The sequence below is a fragment of the Prunus persica genome, chromosome G4 (assembly GCF_000346465.2).
Source record: "Prunus persica cultivar Lovell chromosome G4, Prunus_persica_NCBIv2, whole genome shotgun sequence".
Lineage (NCBI taxonomy): Eukaryota > Viridiplantae > Streptophyta > Magnoliopsida > Rosales > Rosaceae > Prunus > Prunus persica.
In genome coordinates, this window is record NC_034012.1 from 24,187,032 (window position 1) to 24,205,095 (window position 18,064).

General features: G+C 38.0%; 3 protein-coding genes and 1 long non-coding RNA gene across 7 annotated transcripts; 3 read left to right on the plus strand and 1 right to left on the minus strand.

Moving 5' to 3' along the window:
- LOC18778138 (protein HESO1) lies at positions 406 to 12,078 on the minus strand. 3 transcript variants are annotated; one of them, XM_007214395.2, is made up of 10 exons: positions 11,794 to 12,078; positions 11,580 to 11,654; positions 11,221 to 11,409; positions 9,739 to 9,915; positions 7,793 to 7,977; positions 5,658 to 5,753; positions 3,148 to 3,193; positions 1,948 to 2,054; positions 1,694 to 1,789; positions 406 to 1,609 (listed from the first exon to the last, which is right to left on the minus strand). In XM_007214395.2, the coding sequence occupies exons 2-10, from the start codon at positions 11,596 to 11,598 to the stop codon at positions 1,202 to 1,204; spliced, it is 1,323 nt and encodes a 440-aa protein (XP_007214457.2). In that variant the 5' UTR covers positions 11,599 to 11,654; positions 11,794 to 12,078; the 3' UTR covers positions 406 to 1,201. The 3 variants fall into 3 exon arrangements, with proteins under 3 accessions (XP_007214457.2, XP_020417748.1, XP_020417749.1); XM_020562159.1 differs by having other exon boundaries at positions 9,820 to 9,915; positions 11,794 to 12,077; XM_020562160.1 differs by lacking the exon at positions 9,739 to 9,915 and having other exon boundaries at positions 11,794 to 12,077.
- Positions 13,764 to 15,418, plus strand: LOC109948749. The gene is made up of 4 exons (XM_020562458.1): positions 13,764 to 14,528; positions 14,604 to 14,753; positions 14,836 to 15,024; positions 15,143 to 15,418. The coding sequence occupies exons 1-4, from the start codon at positions 13,764 to 13,766 to the stop codon at positions 15,416 to 15,418; spliced, it is 1,380 nt and encodes a 459-aa protein (XP_020418047.1).
- On the plus strand, positions 15,507 to 16,799 carry LOC109948750. The gene is made up of 4 exons (XM_020562459.1): positions 15,507 to 16,189; positions 16,353 to 16,437; positions 16,545 to 16,640; positions 16,761 to 16,799. The coding sequence occupies exons 1-4, from the start codon at positions 15,507 to 15,509 to the stop codon at positions 16,797 to 16,799; spliced, it is 903 nt and encodes a 300-aa protein (XP_020418048.1).
- On the plus strand, positions 17,178 to 17,937 carry LOC109948934. 2 transcript variants are annotated; one of them, XR_002271386.1, is made up of 3 exons: positions 17,178 to 17,209; positions 17,292 to 17,434; positions 17,862 to 17,937. It is a non-coding gene; the product is annotated as an uncharacterized LOC109948934 (long non-coding RNA). The 2 variants fall into 2 exon arrangements; XR_002271387.1 differs by lacking the exon at positions 17,862 to 17,937 and adding an exon at positions 17,630 to 17,687.

Sequence of the window (18,064 nt, forward strand, 5' to 3'; positions counted from 1 at the left end):
CAAAAATACAAGTTATAACTTAAAGTGAATGGTTAACCTCTAAAGAAGTGAGTGGGTCCCCAAAATACAACTTTACTCGGTGCAGATACAAGATTAAAAATATTATTTTATAATGTGCAAAGCAAAATGTGTTATTGAAATAATAACTTTTCATGCATAGAGTAGCAAAGATCTAGTATGATGAGAAGTCTTTTTTTCTTTTTCTTTTTTATAACGATGAGAATGAGAATTCTAAGTCGCACAAGTGAAAGCACGTCGCATTAATTATGTCACATTCTGTAGAGCCACAAGTTCAATACATCTTGCCATAAGACCACAAGAAAAACAAGAGATTTAAAAAACGCTTGTGCCTTAGAAACTGTGTTGAATTGGGTTAGGTTTCTTGAATTTTTTTTTTTTTTTTTTGGGGTAAAAGGGTTAGGTTTCTTGATTATACATCTGACTGATGTTATTATTTTGTTATATTTTTTAAATTTCTTTCTTTTTAAAAGTCATTTTGGTGGTTTCACTCCAAACATACTACAAAAAAAAAGAAGTATATTTAGAAAATAACAAATACGTAAAATTTCATTTATTAAAATAGTACAATCCAGTCCTGCACTAGACACATGGTACAACTCATTCGAGCTTCTAATAAGAAATATGATACAACACCAAAGGACACAATTGTACACAAAACAATACTAGTACAATTCCATATGATACGGTATAATCTGATTAAAACAGTAGAGTCCAATTTGACATACCATATATGCCTTAATTGGTTCTGAGGACATGAACAGCTAAACCCTATTCCCTGTCTACCGATTTGCTACTTTGAGCATGTTGCGCATAGGTGGTCCAGGATGAGGCATTAAAACAGATTGAATCTAGCCTCTGTGCAATCCATCAAAACCTAGGAAACTTTGTTGGGAAACAAAAGCAGATAGTGGGAGTGGGAGATATGTGACAGAACTTTCGCAACCAATCGTATTTTTGGTTGGAATGGCAGTGAGGTCAGCTGAGCCGTAAAGAACATTATTATTACCTGAACTTGAAGGAACCATGGGAGTTTGATAAGAAACTAGTGGAGTATGCTGGGCAATTACATTGCACAAGGCGTCTACTATCGTGCTGCCCATGGGAGCAACCATGGGAATTTGACCCGCAACTAGAGGAGCATTTCAATTCCCTGTTACTTCACCATTTCCTCCCAAACCAACTAGTTGTGCTCTTCCACCCCAGCCATTGGCTTGTTCTCTTCCTTTCCCTTCTTCCAGTTTCCGTGCTGTTTCCAACCTTGAGTTTGCTGTCCTCCTCTCCAACCTTCCCCTTGCTGTTTTTCTTTCAATCCTTTACTTACCCGCATCCTCTTGGTCTGGTGACCGTTGAGGGGAACAGGAAGATTAGCTTTACTTTCATCGTTACTTTCGGTATCAATTTGCCTCGGAACAATAGATACTGAATCCGACCCAAACAAAAGATCAACTAACTGGTGTCCCTGAATATGGCCATCAGAAAAGGATAAAAGGTGACAAAGAGAAGAATGAATACATCCATAAATCTCTTTAAACTGTTCTCTTCCTACTGCCCTTGCTACATTTTGAGACAGGTCTGTGAAATCCTCAACCTGTTGGAAGATGTAGTTAATACACATTCAACACAATGTGCAACAACATAACCTAGATTTAGATTTGGTTTCCAAGGAAATTACACTTATATATGGAGTATCCCATAATTTTGATGTCCAAGATCCTTGATACAGGCTTGCACATAGACCTTTCTGCCAAAGATTTTCAACCGATGCCACCTGCAGAGCAGCAAGCAATATCATAAACTTCAGTTCAGAGAACAAATCAGCTTAATTGTATGATCATCATATCTTCCCTTTGACAATCAAATTGTCACATTAAAATATCCATCATTTTTCTAAATTTCAAGTTTTCCACAGATGAAAAGTGCAGTTACCTTGACTAACAGGGTAATGAAAAGATCTGCCAGGGATTCTTTATTGCCTTTTCCGTACTCCGAATAATTCTTCACTCTCTTCACCACAATTACAGGATCTGTTCCATCTGCAACATGCCAAGGCAACTAAACTGTAAAAAATGAAGTGATGCCTACCACTGTTTCTAATTAACAACTTCGAAACCAGAAGGGCCATACTATAACTGAATGTTGAAACAAGCAAATGGGGAAGAACTACTTTATGTTCGGGTCCCCAAAAACAATAAAAACATGATCAACTTACTAATGAATCCTTTGGATATGTGTTGAATTCATTTGACAACGGTTGTTGGCTTCATGTGCTTTAGTTTGGCTTCATCATATTTACCTTTCCATTATTCCCAAAACCTCATATTGTTAAGATGTGGGCCAACAATTATTGTACATCTAACCCCTAACGTGTGGGTCTCTTGCTACTCCTAGAGCTGAACCTGCGGAATTCAATTTAATATTTGGTGTTGCAATTGTAGTGATTCACACTTAACGCTGTTAAGATGCGGGCCAACAATTATTTTATATTCTAAGACAACATTTAACACTCAAAATTTTAACCAAGCATTTGCCTTCCCTTTTTTCCCTGATAAAACCAAAGACATGAACTTTTATGCCAAAGTCTCTTTGCTTTTAAGTTACTTATGCCATCTTGTGTTACTAATCCACTAAAATTTTCTTCTTTTTTCTCTTCTTATATCTCCTTTTACTTGTTCATATAAAAAGTAATGGAGAGAGTCAAAACATTATCATCATGAACCCTGATGATAAAAATGATAACTATTTCATTGTAAGTTCTGTACCTTCAAATCCACTACTTTCAGTTCTTCATTCTTATAAAAGAAGAACAAATCCTTGTTGCCACATCACTGTGTCATTTAGAATTTACAGCCAACTTTGTCAGCCAAATGAAGGAGGTTGTGACTACTACACGTACAAGCTACTTAGCAATGAATTAGTAGGCAAAACCCAATTAATTTTCAGAAAAATTCCAGCTCTTTGTTATATAAATTACGGAAAGATTATGTCAAACGAGACCATATAAATTCTAGTAGTGGAAGTTAAAATATCTTCCTTTGAAAAAATATCAGTCTAAGATTTGGACCAAATCACTTGATTACCAAGTTCTATCATTATCTAGCTTTTACAGAGGCTCCCCAGAGTTATCACCTTCAAACAAAGTACAAAATGGAGGTATTATTGGCGGATCTCGAGTCTGCAGGAAGTTTAAAGAAAATAAACATTAACTAGAAATGATATATACATGGACATCTTATGAATCATCCCTTCAGAAAGGAATCCCTAGATACTGAATATGATAAAAAGTGCCAAGAAAAAGGGTGAGACGTAGGACAGCGAAGGAATTTATTTAGACAGGAAACGAAATTTCATTAAATGGAAAAATAATTACAATATGGTGGACAAGATATCCAGTGAGACTAAATATCTAAAAACCGGCTTATGCCATTAACACTACCACATACAACAATAAATATTGAACATCCAATATAACAGTACAATAAAAATAAAGAACAGCACCATTCCAATCAGACAATACTTTTTAAAAAAGGACTACCCCAACCTCTGAAGAAACTTATGCCCATAATGATTCCCAAAAGCAAACTCTCCGCAACAAGTGGTCCAGCTCCTCACCCCTCAAACCCTAAAAAATTCCTTTTGTTTCCCTCCATTCAAATTACCCAAAAGATAGCCAACATTACACACCTCCCTACCGCAAGGCCTCTTTTCCACCCTCCAAATTGTGCTTCTCATGCAACAATGCCACACATTCACCTAGAAGGACCCCACACAGCTTTCTCCCAAAACAGCCATAGCCAAAGAGCTAATGCTATTGCACAATGCAGACATATGATTCAAACTCTCAACCCCTCCTTTGCAAATCACACACCATGTAGGGGAAAGAAAAACAAGTCTTCTCCAGTCAAGCATATCACACGTATTAACCTTTCCATGAACAATAATCCAAACTAACATCCACACCTTAGGAGGAAATGAAAGTGAGGAACATCATATTTCTAGACAATGCCTTAAGGAATGGCGGAGGGCGAGTAGACACAAGATTGGGAAGGTTACAACATATAAACTTCTGAGCAAATTTGATGAGGACATCTTTGTCAAACCCATTAGGGTTTACAAACGAAAGAGATGAAAGAGGGAATTCTTAATTAGTTTCCTAATTTATTTGTTAGTTCCTAGGTTCTCTAAGTTTAGTTTTTCCAGATTTCAGTAGGATTTCTAAGTTTCCTATTTTAATTGGATTAGGATTTCTTTCCTAGAATAAGTTTAATTTTCCTTTTCACTCTAGGGTTAGATTATTATAAATACCCCGTCTATGTAATTCATTATAGAGTTGAGTTGTTGAGATATAAAGAAAAGTTTATTTTCCAGAGATTGGAGACTACTTGGTGTGAAGCCAAACCCCTGGAGTGATTTCAGACCTCTCTCTTTTGTTCTATTTTCTGTTTTCCATTGTTTTCGCTTCCGCTAAACTACCTAAATCTAAAATTCACCCGTATCCTACATCAAAATTGAATTTTCTAAAAGAAATAATCAAGGCATGGAATTTGGAAGCTTTTGGAGATACAAAAAAGAGAACAGGAAAGTTGAGGACAGAATAAAAGAATAAGATTTGTTGGATTGAATGAAGGAGGGAGATTGTCAGAGGAAGGCCAGAGTGAGAGAGCGAGATCAAGGAAGAGATCATGAAGAGGGATTTTAATATGGAAAATATCGTGTGGAGGCAAATGGCAAAACTGGAGTTAGGAAAAGAGGAAGACGGAAATACAAGGATGTTTCACAAGTTGGTAAATGAGAGGAAGAAGAGAAAAATGATAGAGAGATTGGGATTGGGTGATGGGACCATAATAGAGGATGATGGAAGGATTGAGGAAAAACTAATTGTCTTTTCAAAAATATTATTCAAAAGAAAATGGTTTAAGGCTGAGTTTGGAGGGTTTGGATTGGAAGCCTATAATGTAGTTAATAAGAAGAGCAGTTTTCGAGTGCTGCCCTTGTATCAACATTTTTGGGGATCTTAAAGGAGAATCTCTTCCCACATAAATGCAGCGTTATCCAAATTCGGATCACACAAAATAGTTTCTTGTATAAACTTACTAAAATCCTTCATACTCCGTCACTCTTCCCTCATTTTCATACTTTGAGACAAATCTTGTTACATTAAATTCTCCCCCCATCCACCACCTTTGACTACAAAGCCCATAAAGATCAGTAAGCTCTTTCCTCAAATTACCCCCCTCCCATGGCCTACTAGGGCCGTATACCCTGAGATCCACCACTCCACACCATTCTGCCCCTTTATGTTTATTAAACCTGAAAGCTCACTTTGGACATATTCCGCAACCCTAACCAGTATGTCCCACATAAGTATATGGTGCAACAAAAAAGAATTATTTAGTATTTTGTTCTGTGGATGTATCTTGTCAACAGCCAGTCCACAAGAGAACCCCGAAACGGGAGCAAACCCCTTTTCTCTCATACCTTATTCCAAAACTACTTCAGGCCCTTTGTTTTCAATATTATTCTGTCTTTGATAACCAGTCAACATATAAAATCTTTCAACAGTGAAAGCCCCAGCACAAGCAATTGACAATAACCACTACAGAGCATGTTACCATAGAAATATGGGCAAGTTGGTTTACCTGCAGATGAAAAGCAACCAATTGTATTATGCTTAAGGAACTCAGAGTTCTATCTTTGGGACTATTGATATTATGGGCTTTTGCCCAGGCTTTCATCTGAAAAGGGAGAAAAAGATGTTATGGTATGTTTCATGCCTGTAAGATGCTAAATATTATTAATAACCTGGACAAAATAATAAGATTACTAGAGTTCCTTTCACCTCAAACAGTGAAAAATAAATAAAATAAAGAAATAAATAAGATGATAAGACTATCCCTCATCAACATTAAGCCCACTACAAATTATTGCAAGAACCTTTATGATTTTTCAAATCATTTTTCTCAAGGATGTAATCTTTGCCACAACTTGAATGATAGAGGACTTTCATATCAATTCATTGTTTTGGGATTTTCACTTGTATAGAGTTTTTTTTTTTTTTTTTTTAAATGATTCTATGTTAGAAGGAAGCTGACACATTTTCAAGACATACAAGATTTGAAAGATGAGGCAAGCGCGTATTTTGTGCAAATTTGAGGTTGAGAGCATTGGTCGTTGTTAAGATTAGATTGTCCAACTCAAAACCAATTGTAATGGGTGGAGAGGCTCAAGATTTTACATATTGCTCTGCAAGGCTTTAAAATTTTAATGTGAGATTTTCACAACAATCACATTTGATTTCGTTGTCCTTTCACTTTACAACTTTTCGTCCACCTGCTATTCTGAGAGCTGAGGCTAGGAATCTAAGTCATATTAAATGTTCGGATGGCGTGTGTTTGGCCAAGAAGTTAATATTCTTGGATACTTATTTGATTATTTGGGGGTTTTGGCTAATAAGGCGATAACGCTTTAGATATCACACAGCAGATAACGCAGTTAGATAAAGCTAGTTTACTTGTTTAGAGTGAAACCCTGCCCACCCTGATGTGTTTTTTCAGCATATCTTTGGATTATTTTGATGGGAAGACATAACAACACGGGGAAAGAAGCGTGAAGAGCCCCAACCTAAGCTATGGCAATTGCATGAAGAAATGGATTTGAACCAGGGCTAGGGTACAGTAGGTTCAGGTGGGATACGAAGAGCTTTTAGACAGAAGAAGCTATTTCCTGTCAAGGAAAAGGGGGGTTTTGCTTCTTTTCCAGAGTTTTAAGTATTTAGACTTGACATTCACTAAAGCACATTCAAGCAACTTCTTGGGCTGTGGACTCCCAGATATTTTTAGTAAAGTTTAAACCTATGAGCATTCAGAATTTCATACTTAATAACATTTTTCAGATATCAAAATAATCTTTTATTCCCTCAAAAACTCAAGGTCCTTCTAGAGCAAGATTATCCTCGTCCAATTGTGAAATCACATTAGCCTCAACCTAATATATATATATAGTGCAATTCAAACGGCAAATATCATCAAAATGTCATGCCGCAAATGTAAGAATGTTTTAAAGCAGCAAAATGCACCCAAACAAAAACCTTAAAAGAAGTTCTGAAAACAAGTACAAGAAAGAGGTGTTCTAATAGACCCAGAAAAAATAAAAATTGGCTCAGGGACTTCTTACACCTTGATATCCAATTTCTTGCCATCCAATACGATTACAAAATAAGAAAGAAAAACAAAATTCGACATTAAAAAAATAAAAAACAAAAACAAAAACCCAAACTCCCCGGGAGCACCTCCCCGGTTCACTGTGGCCTCCCCAACACAACCACTCTCTCTCTCTCTCTCTCTCTCTCTCTCTCTCTCTCTCTCTCTCTCTCTCTCTCTCTTTCTCTCTCACCTGCCTCTAGGTTGACCTCCAGATCCCTGGCCACCATAGAGGCACTGGTCAGAGAGAGAGAGAGAGAGAGAGGAGAAGATAGGATAAGAGAGTAGGCGGAGGAGGCAGGCAGTTGAAGGGAAGGGGAGAAGGGGTACCAGATTTGGGGTTGGTTTTTCCTTTTTTTTCTTTTTTAAATTTGAAGTTTCTAGTTTAAAATTTTAGTGGGAGGGTAAAATTGAATTTCAAGGAGAAAATAAAAGTTGGGTCAATTTATATTAGATGCAAAATATAAAAAAATAATAATAAATGCAAATGTTGTTAATTTGGCAAGGTTAACAGTAAGGGGAAATGTGCTACTTTTCTAACAAGGCATCAGATATGTACTTATATTTTCAATTACCAGAAAGCTCAGTTTCTGAAACCTTTCATCAATTCCAGAAACTAGGTGGAGGATCTGGGATTTTTGAATGCCATCCCTGTTCTCAACTGATAAATCACATTCGATCCCAGTTCCACAATCAATAAATTTGATAATTGGCACCCTAGCAGTCATAATTGCTTGCACACCAATGACATGCCCTTCCCCTACAGCATAAAAACACATAAATGACATGGGAATAGAATGTGATAATTAGCATACTTAAGACATCAAAACTCAAAAGTCACTTACACTTCTGATATTACAAAACGTGTTTACCCTAAGGTTCATATAACTGTAGCAGTCAGCCAAATATTTATACAAACAGAAACATCTCAAATACCCTCTAAAGAAGAAAAGAAAAATACTAAGATAAGTAATAACTCTTGAAAAGTTAGAAACATTACGTTTACAACACTATCAACAATCATATAGACATGTAATTTACTAAAGGCAAACATCTACTAATCAATTTAGCTTTAGAAATCATTTTCAATTGTTGATATTGCAAAACGTCAAACTTATAGTAATTCAAACATAAAATGCATTTGAAAATTCTTATAGGATATATCACACCACCACAAATAAAACGACTCATGGAGTATAAACACATACATGCAATAGGGTGTCTGTGTGTGTGATACAAGGAGGAAAGCTAGTGAAAACCTAAGTTAAGGACTTAAATTGAGGGCCACATGCGGGCACACCCTGCAATGTGGTCTCATCATCTTTTTTGGTCGAAGTGGTCTCATCATCTAAACTTCCATTTTACAACTTCTGGTTAAAGCAACATCTCTGCCAAAACTAACCAATTGGAAACCATTAAGTTACTCGGTTGTGATCAAATGTATACACGAGTACAGCGTTCCAATAAACACTGAAATTATCATAGTGGCAATCAAATGTGATGAGGACATCTTTGTCAAGCTTGTTAGGGTTTACAAACGAAAGAGATGGAAGAGGAAATTATTAATTAGTTTCCTAATTTATTTGTTAGTTTTCTAGGTTCTCTAAGTTTTCCAGATTTCATTAGGATTTCTAGTTTTTCCACATTTCCAAGTTTCCTATTTTATTTGGATTAGGATTTGCTTCCTAGAATATGTTTAATTTGCCTTTTCACTCTAGGGTAATATTATTATAAATACCCCTTCTATGTAATTCATGATGAAAGTTGAGTTATTGAGATATTGAGAAAAGTTTATTTTCCAGAGATTGGAGACTCCTTGGTGTGAAGCCAAAAACCCTGGAGTGATTCCAGACCTATCTTTATTTGTTCTATTTTATGTTTTCCATTGTTTTCACTTCCGCTAAACTACCTAAATCTACAATTCACCCGTGTCCTACATCAAAATGGCCAAACAATTTTCAGTTTGGCTGATCTTTTTCTAGGATGATACTAGAAGAGGCACCTAAAAAAATTGTGGGGTGGAAGATTCGGACAATTCCTAATTGAGTTTCTCATAAATGGATCTCCTTTGCAACAAAAACAAAGACAAAAAAACAAAAAAGAAAAAAAAGCCAAATTGGAATTCGCTTGACGAGCTAATTATGATCAACTAAAAAAGTTGAACATAGTGTTTACCATACCATTGAAATGGTAATGATGTTAATCAACGGCTAAACCATGTCCAATTTGGCTAATGTTAAAACACACACTCTATCAGTGTTTTAATAACAATTAGAAAGAGATCTTACACACCCATTGGCATGGCCTCACTCACAAATAAAATAAGTAGGATGCTGGCATAGAGCAGACCCAGGTAAAACTCTGTGTGTGTGTGTGTTGATTCAAGAATACTGGAGTGTAGTTCGAGTGGAAACAGCACCAAAAGGAAAGTGTAAGAACTACAACTTTATGTGATTCTACATTCAAGGTGTCTAATCATGAGACAGAAAGTAGTAGAAATTTTTAAACGTTCAAAAATTACTTTGAAGAGAGTAAAACTTTTTAGCAAACTTCCGTAGGGTTTTGATCTTCATATCTCGAGGAAAAGTGCCTACAATGTTACCGAAATTAACAGATAGGTCTAGGTCACTTCCAATACTGAACATATCCATTACAAAAGAGCCAAATCCCTCCACAACAGGAGAATTGCCAGAATTTCCTGAAAGAAAAAGGCAAAAAGTGCTGAATAACCAAAGGTACATGAAAGGGAATACAATTAAGAATAAAGCTGAGATGGAATACGACATGGACCAAGAAAAAGTTAGAAAGCCCCTTAACAGAAATAACAAACGCAGGCTGACATGTATAATGGAGCATAAATCGGGATGATTAGAGTGGAAATTTATTCAGTGAGACTAAACAGCTCAAGAAGAATAGTCAGAGTGCTTTTTAATTCCAATCTATTGTGGAATTGTGCTACCTAGACCTCTTTTTGGGTACTGTGGTGGGAAACAAATAGACTAAACAACTATGAGAGAGAAGAGGATATGACTTCATTTGGGATAAAATAGGATGTTTTCCTTCACTTTGGCCTTCCATACCTCATTATTGTAAGGATGGCCCCTTGGGTTGATTGTCTTGATCAGGTCTGGGGTTTTGTTGTTTTTTCTTTGCTGTTCTTGATATTCGGTTTTGTCTTAATCTCTCCCATCTTGTTTGTACTCTCTTTTTCTTTCTTTTATACATTCCCGTCTCTTATAAAATAAAATAAAAAGAACAGTAAACATGTAATAATTTCTATACTTGCAGAATCTTATATATAATAAGAATGTGCTCCTATGTCTAACCTTTCAATTAAGATTTGTCAGCCTAAAATTATATTGGTGTTGGGACAATTTTGGTGCAACACTTTATGAGGGGAAAACTTAAGTGTCTGGAATTGACACATGGAGATAATAGGTGACAAGCTGGGCAACTTAGAGCATGAAAATAAATGTTTCAAGTTTCCACTTAAGCCTCTCAAATCTGACAAATTTAGCGTGAAACGCCAGCCAAGTTGTATGTCAATTACTAAAGCAAGTTGTGTCACAAAAACTTTTGATATGCTGCCACTAAAGCAAGCAAGTGGTGGCAATCAAGCATGATACTTCAAACCCACTTCCAGAGTTTACATATACTATACAAAAGGCAACGTGCAACAATCTGGGGTATTGCAGAATCAGCATGCCTATCGTCGGTGAATATATAGATATCTGGCACCAAAGTGTAGATATTTTGGATTGTCCAGCCATTCAATCCTAATGTGGCAGTCCAACAAATTGGTATAGGGTAAATAAGTACCCCAAAGTTTAAGACAACGAAAATGTATCTATCCCAACGAATTTGCATTAGGGTCACAACAAAAAGGAAAAAGTACAAGAAGAAGACCAATCCAGGGACTTGAACAATTGAAAAATAATAACTATAATGAACTTAAGCTTGTGGGAAGAGAGTGGCATGAACAAAGATAAGAAAGAAAAGTTACCGTATAATTCTTTTGTGATTGCATTCAAAATACGAATCAAATCTCTTCGATTATGATAATCAATCGGCTTTGGACGGCGAATGGCATACGCATCATTAAGTAGTGTATCAAGCTTAGATATAAATACAGGCGAAATGGGGTATTTTTTTAATCCTTGTAACTCGAGCTTCTTTGCTTCATTTAGCAGCTCTGGAATCAAAATTCAAAGTACTTGAATGAGTCACTAATTCCCACACAAAATAATAATAATAATCTTCTTCAGCGGCAAGCATGCACCAACTATCCTATAAAATAGAGAAACAAAATGTGCATTTTCATAAAACTCTGCGTCCCTTGAAAAAGTGAAATACTGCACTCACCTGTTTGGCTTAATGCCATGGTTCCTGACTTCCTTCTGCAGTAAACGACTAGCTGATTATCGATCTAATTCAACTCTGCCAAAGCCCAAAATCAAACATAAATAAGAAAAGTTAAAAGATTATGAATACTGCATGTGTAAATGTAATTGTACGGAAAAACCCAAAAAAAAAAAAGGGTTGTGCAATTACGGAGGAACAAGAAATGGATAAAAACCTTGATTTGGAATTGTTCAACTCAGAACTGGAAAGCTTGTAGATGGTTGTTCATTCATGCCTCTTGAGTACGCAGAGGCAAAAAGAGAGAGAGAGAGAGAGAGAGAGAGAGAGAGAGAGAGAGTCCTCCGCTTGAGATTGGTTAGTGTTTACGGCTCCAGTCCAGGGCCAGCCAGCGCCAACAGCGAATAAGCGGATTTTTATCTCCTCTCCACTGCTTTTGGTTTTGGGGATTTTTGTTTTTTGCTTTTCCCTCTGCTCCTTGCTTGCTAGCCCTCTATATTTCTTGGGAAATATATTGATATAATCACTTTTCACAAGTGGTATTCTGAAATAATCAGGTTACAAATTGTGTTCTGATATAATCACTTTTGAACGTGAAATGACCAAACTGCCCTCCATATAAAAGCACATGTATTGGGGAGTTATTGGCCTTTGATTGGCGACCTAACGCACCTGGCTTCTCTCCCTTTCTCAGCGCTCAGTCACGGTTCTCTTCCTCTCTCGGCGGTTTCTGTGTCCATCGACCACCACCACTCTATTTCTCCCTCTGTCACGAAAACCTAAGCAGCACTCTGTCGTTCTCTCTCTGCAGTCAATGTTAGGGTTTGGTGAGGGGGCTCTTGACGGTGAGAGAGAGGGTTTAATCGTTAAATGCTCTCTCCCTTAAACGATGTCTCAGTTCCCTCTAAGTTCGAGTCTTGAATCGACATCGTTCTCTTCTTCTCTGCTCCTTCAGGGCCTAAAAAAACCCTAAATTTTGGTTTCGGTTAGGACTTTGTTCACAAACGTCCTCCTCCTTCTCAATCCTGTGAGAGTCGGTTAGGACAAAAGTCGCGATTTGCTGTAGGTGTTGCTGGGATTTCGAATTCGGTTCTGTGCAGAGAAGGAGTGATTCTAAGGTGGGTTTTGTATTTGTTATTGACTAGTTTGTGTTTTTGTATGGTTATCATTTGAGAAGGATAATTTCACTAACCTCTGACTGAATTTGTGAAGTTTAGTAATTAGAGAGATTGCAATAATAATGTAATTTAACTGTGAAGTAGATCATGCTGGGATGAAACTTGTATTGGTGTATTGATTTTGCTCTATGGATGATGCAGTGCCTCAAATTGCTATTTGTCATATAGGATTCGTTCGTTTGTGATGCTTGTTTTCACTTCCATTTTATGAGTCATATTTAGTGTGGGAAATTATTCTGGTGGCAAGGGCTATTCCATTATAACACACCATTACCTCAGTAGGCCCTGAATTAGGTGTTGAGTAATAATGCACGAGTAAATTTGTTGGTATCATTGGTGTTTCAGCACGTAGTAGCATATTTTGCACCCTTCTAGTGTTAATGGTTAATTATGTGATTTTGAAATACTAAAGTTAGTTGGCGTGGAAATTTTATGTTCCCTGTGGTATAAAACCTGCTAAATTGTGTTGTTATTCCTTGCTTGCAGCTTGTGATATATGTCTGAAAATGGTATTTTATGGGGCTTCAGTATCTGTTTAGAAATTGCATGTTCATCCATCTAGGTTTAGCAGTTGCAGTTGCAGTAACATTTTGACGTGTCTAGTTTACACACAGAGTCCATAACTGTGAATACTGATGTTCCATGTGTGGTACTGTATTGCATATGAGTAGATTTTAGTAGGCATTGATGCATTTGGAGTAATTCTTGTAGCCATTTCGCCCAAACCCTGTATGAAGTGGATCCGTGGTTGATGAAATTGTTTTCAGACTTGGGTGGTATTTGGTTTTTTGATGGAATGGGATGTACATTTGGCAGAAGGGAATGTAGATAAGAGGAGAGTGTGGAGAGAGTTGGAGAGTAGAAAAGAGGCTTAAAAACATTTATGGTTTTGTCATATGTATATACATATATCAAAATGGGTTGAAAGTATTAGTTTGAGTAATGTACGTATGAAATATGGGTAACCAATAATCCATATGTATGATGTTGTTGTGCAGGGAACTTGAGAATGGCTTGTAAAGCAAAGCTTATGATTCCTGAGGATGAGAAGTACGAAGGAAAGCCATTTGCCCTTTCACACACAAGGACCGCCATTACAACAATAAAGGCGAAGTTCAATACACAGCAGTTACAGAGGTTCGAGGGAAGTTGTTTTGGTCATCTATTACTGATAGAGGACCTGAAGTGGAATTCACAAATTGTCCACGGCCTGTTGATGAGGAAGGCTGATCCTAAGACAGTTACACAGGTGAACGGGATAAAATTCATTGTGGGTAACAAGTTGATACAATTCACAGCCCAACAATTTTGCCTCATCACGGGGCTAAGGTTCGGAAAGCTCCCTTTCATTCCGAAGGCGACAAATGAAAATTGCTCGTTGAAGCGAAAATACTTTAGCAGCAATAAACCTGCCACCCTTTCGGACCTACACACCACCTTCATCGAGTGCACAGATGATGAGGATGCGTTAAAGCTTGGAATGGTCTATTTTGCCAATTTTGTTCTATTGGGTACTGAAAAGCATGTGCTTATTGACATGCACTATTTGAAGTTGGCTGAAGACCTAGAGGAGTTTGACAAGTATCCATGGGGCGCAATGTCATATGCAATGACAAATGCTTCACTGTTGAGGGCAGTTTGTGCTGAATACCAACGAGTCAAAGTGCCCCAAAAAAGAAAAATGCCCAAACAAAGTGGAAAGAGAGCGCAGAGAAGAATGCGAAGTGGTAGACCAAGAGAGTACATCATAAGGGGGTTTGGCTTCGCTATTCAGGTGAACACATATCCAGCAATTAACTATTTGATGTAAATACATTTACAGATATTGATGTTTCATTGTTGTGAACAGATTTGGGCTTTTGAAGTGTTCCCAGCATTGGAAGCATTGCATTTCACGGTCCATGAAGACAATAGGCACATCCCTCGAATATTACATTGGAGGAGCAACACGGTGGCCCGTTTTCGGGAGGTTATGAGTCAGGTTTTTGAAAACTTTGAGGTTAGATCTGTTTGTATTAGTGATGTTATGATTAGGAAAAATTACAAAGTTCACTGATTTTTTTTATGTGTTTCAATCGGAGGTTGATGTGCAACTTCTCCGGCCAACAGATATTGAGAAGCAACAACCTTACTGGAGTTGGGGTGATGATGACAACGAAGAAGAAATGGTTGAATTATTTGGGGATGAGGCCGAAGAAAAAATCGGCACTTCTAGTGAAGAAAAAAACGTGGATGTTGAGGAAACAGCCACCCTTCCCTCCTCTTCTAAGGTGAGCATGACCTTTTTCCAATGTTGTGAAAATATAGCGAATACGATAGGATTGAAGTGGAAATAGTTTCCTGGTTTTTTGTAAGCTTTCTAACTGTTGCATTCATGAATGTATGCAGGGCAAAGGGTCTGTTACTGATGTTCGCAGTTTGAAGCATCAATTACGCAGCACTAAGGATCAGTTGGCTAAGCTACGTAGTTCAAATCGGGGGCTTAGGAACAGAGTTCGTGACTTGGAAGCTATTGTACAGAAGAACTGTTTGAAGCATGAGAACGAGTGTGACAGAAATAAAAAGGCTATTCGGGATTTGACCCTAAAAATTGCTGAAGTCGAACATTATTTGAAGTTGGAGATGGAGGAGTTAAAAAAAAAATTATGGTGGAGAACGTCATGAGGAAGTCTGTACTGCTCAGATGAATGAAGGAGGGTAGAATGAATTGTCACCTTAAATGAACTACTAGTCCGACTACAGCAGCACTAAAATGGACACTCAAGTTCCAGCTGATGGAGTAGAAGCCTTCCCAGGCATGCATACAGAACGGGGTGAAATGGAAGCAGCAGTCTGTGGTGATGGAGTGGAAGGCTTTCCAGCCTCAGATCAAGAAGGGGCTGCAAGGGAAGCAGAAGTCCCTGCTGATGGAGTGGAACCCTTCCCAGCCATGGAAGTCATAGACACTGAAATTGAAACTTCAGTTCGTGAGAGGCAAGTGGACCAACAACCTCACAAGGTTCCTACCTCTGAAGATGTGAAGCTTCCTAGTGTTGAAGATGCCCTCCTTCCTACTCCGGAAGATGGGAATGGGTATAGAGTTATTTGTAAAACGATGTTACATTTGTTAGAGGATTGGAAGAAGACAGAAATTGAGGGGGTAGGATGCAAGGTCAGGCCTCCCATGAAATGTAACATAAGTCTGGTTGGTGATGAAGGGGACAACGAGGCTACTGCCACGGTTCAGAAACCAGATGCTGAAGGTAAAGGGTGCAGACTTAAGCGGGCTGCGACACCATTGTTGAGTCCATTCACCGATCCCTCCAGGAAAAAGAGGAAGGTTACTGATTTGCATGCACAGACACCTCAGCCCCGTTTTGATCCAACAAAACCCGTGGCCATGGACGATGTGAAGGCTATCATACAACTTTGCAGGGCTTGGAAAACTGACATCAGGTTAGGATTTGTATCTTGGCAAAACCAATATACTTGTTTTTTGATGTATGCAAACAATTTATATGCAGCTATACTATACATGTGTGTGTCATTGTCATATTATACAAGGTGTTCCACTTGTCTATTATATTTCAATTTACCTTTGCAAGTGTTGTTTTTGTAGTGCGGAGCTGGAGCTCGAACCATTTGAAGTTGGGGCAGATTTTTTTTACAAACTGTTAGATGAAACTGCATGGATGAGCTCGAGGGTAACAATTTGAACCCGGCTTTATTTCGAGCAATCTCTTATTTGATGACATTGACTATGTGTCATTTGTTGTGATATTGACGCGGTTGTTGTGTTCTGAAATAGCAGCACCTTGACATGGCCATGTTTCTAATACGCAAAAGACAACTCTCTCATCCGCAACTATTTGGAAGGGAGTGGACAACCGCCGAGTTTTGTCTGCAGGTATTTTTGTATCCATACTATGTGTCACTGCAGTTCTTGCATTGGTAGGAGTCATGTAGGTCTCTCCTTTTGGTGCTTTGGTTTGGGTTTATGTAACGTGTCTTTCACACTTGGTTGCAGCAATTTTTACAGCCGTTTGCAATGCCAAGTGGGAAATGAGTCACGAGGAAACAATATGCTGCAAGGACCGTTGACCCTCCCCCTAACTACCTCAAAAATGTACACCACTTTGTCAATGGGTCATGGCAACATGGGTATGCGCAAGCATGGACGAAAGTGCGCAAGGTCTATCTCCCGTATAATGTTCGACAGTCCCATTGGGTGGCAGTAGAAGTCGACTTTGTGCGACATACTGTCACTGTCTATGACTCGTATTCTGATTTTACCTCCAACAGTATGCTTGTCCGATTCATGGAGCCTATTACCCATACGCTTGCAAAGGTGCTGCATGAAATGAGGTTTTATGAGAAATCGGAGGTTGAAGCGGTGAAGAGAAAGGGGACTGACATGTCAAACTTTAACCCATTCACAATTTGTAGAATTTCCGATGTTCCTCAACAAAGTGATGGGTAAGCTGTGTTCTTTTAAATCACTATACTCGGATGTTATCAATAGGTGCACTTCTAACTTGTCTACTGCTTGGGTGGACAGTACTTCATGTGGCATTATGACAGTCAAATATATCGAGTACCTTAGTGCCGGCATTCCTTTACATACCATTGACCCATCCAAGTTTGGCTACTACCGATTGAAGCTTGCAATCGAGGCTTTCAGGGGGGAGGCCTATGTATGAGGTAAAAGTCCTAATCTGACCTCATTGCTGCTTTATTGTTAACTACTGCCTTTGGAATTGCATTGTTATTTACTTCATTGTAGTTACGTCGTACGTACTCACCTGTGATGTCAGTGTTCATTTAAAAATGTCTTACATTATGTTGGGAACTTGTCCAACTGTGATTACTAAAAATGGCTACTTTTGTTCATCAAAGTTTAGGGTATTGGGGATTTGAACACTATAGATGGTAATGTCAATGTTTCGCAACTGGCATCTGATTCACGTATGTCATATGTTCTGAACTCCGACTGTGTGTAATCCAACACTTGTTTCATGTTCTTTATGAAAGGTTCAAACAATTACTTCTTCAAATTGAACATGTGTTATGACATCTCATTTTCCCTTTATATGAATGCTGAAGTGGCACATATGTCGTCCTTCTGCAGGTGGTCCTTCCAGCTTCATACCCATATTGACATCTCAGATTATGTACATGTATGTGAAAGAAGTTGCAGGATGTTTTGTCATATTGTGAATCTTGAAACTTAGTATCAGTTTTTGCGTAACATGGCACATTTTTTGACATGTTGCTCACCACGCGATAAAGTGGGGTGATTTTGTAGTAGGTTGCAGGGTGTTCATTTATGTA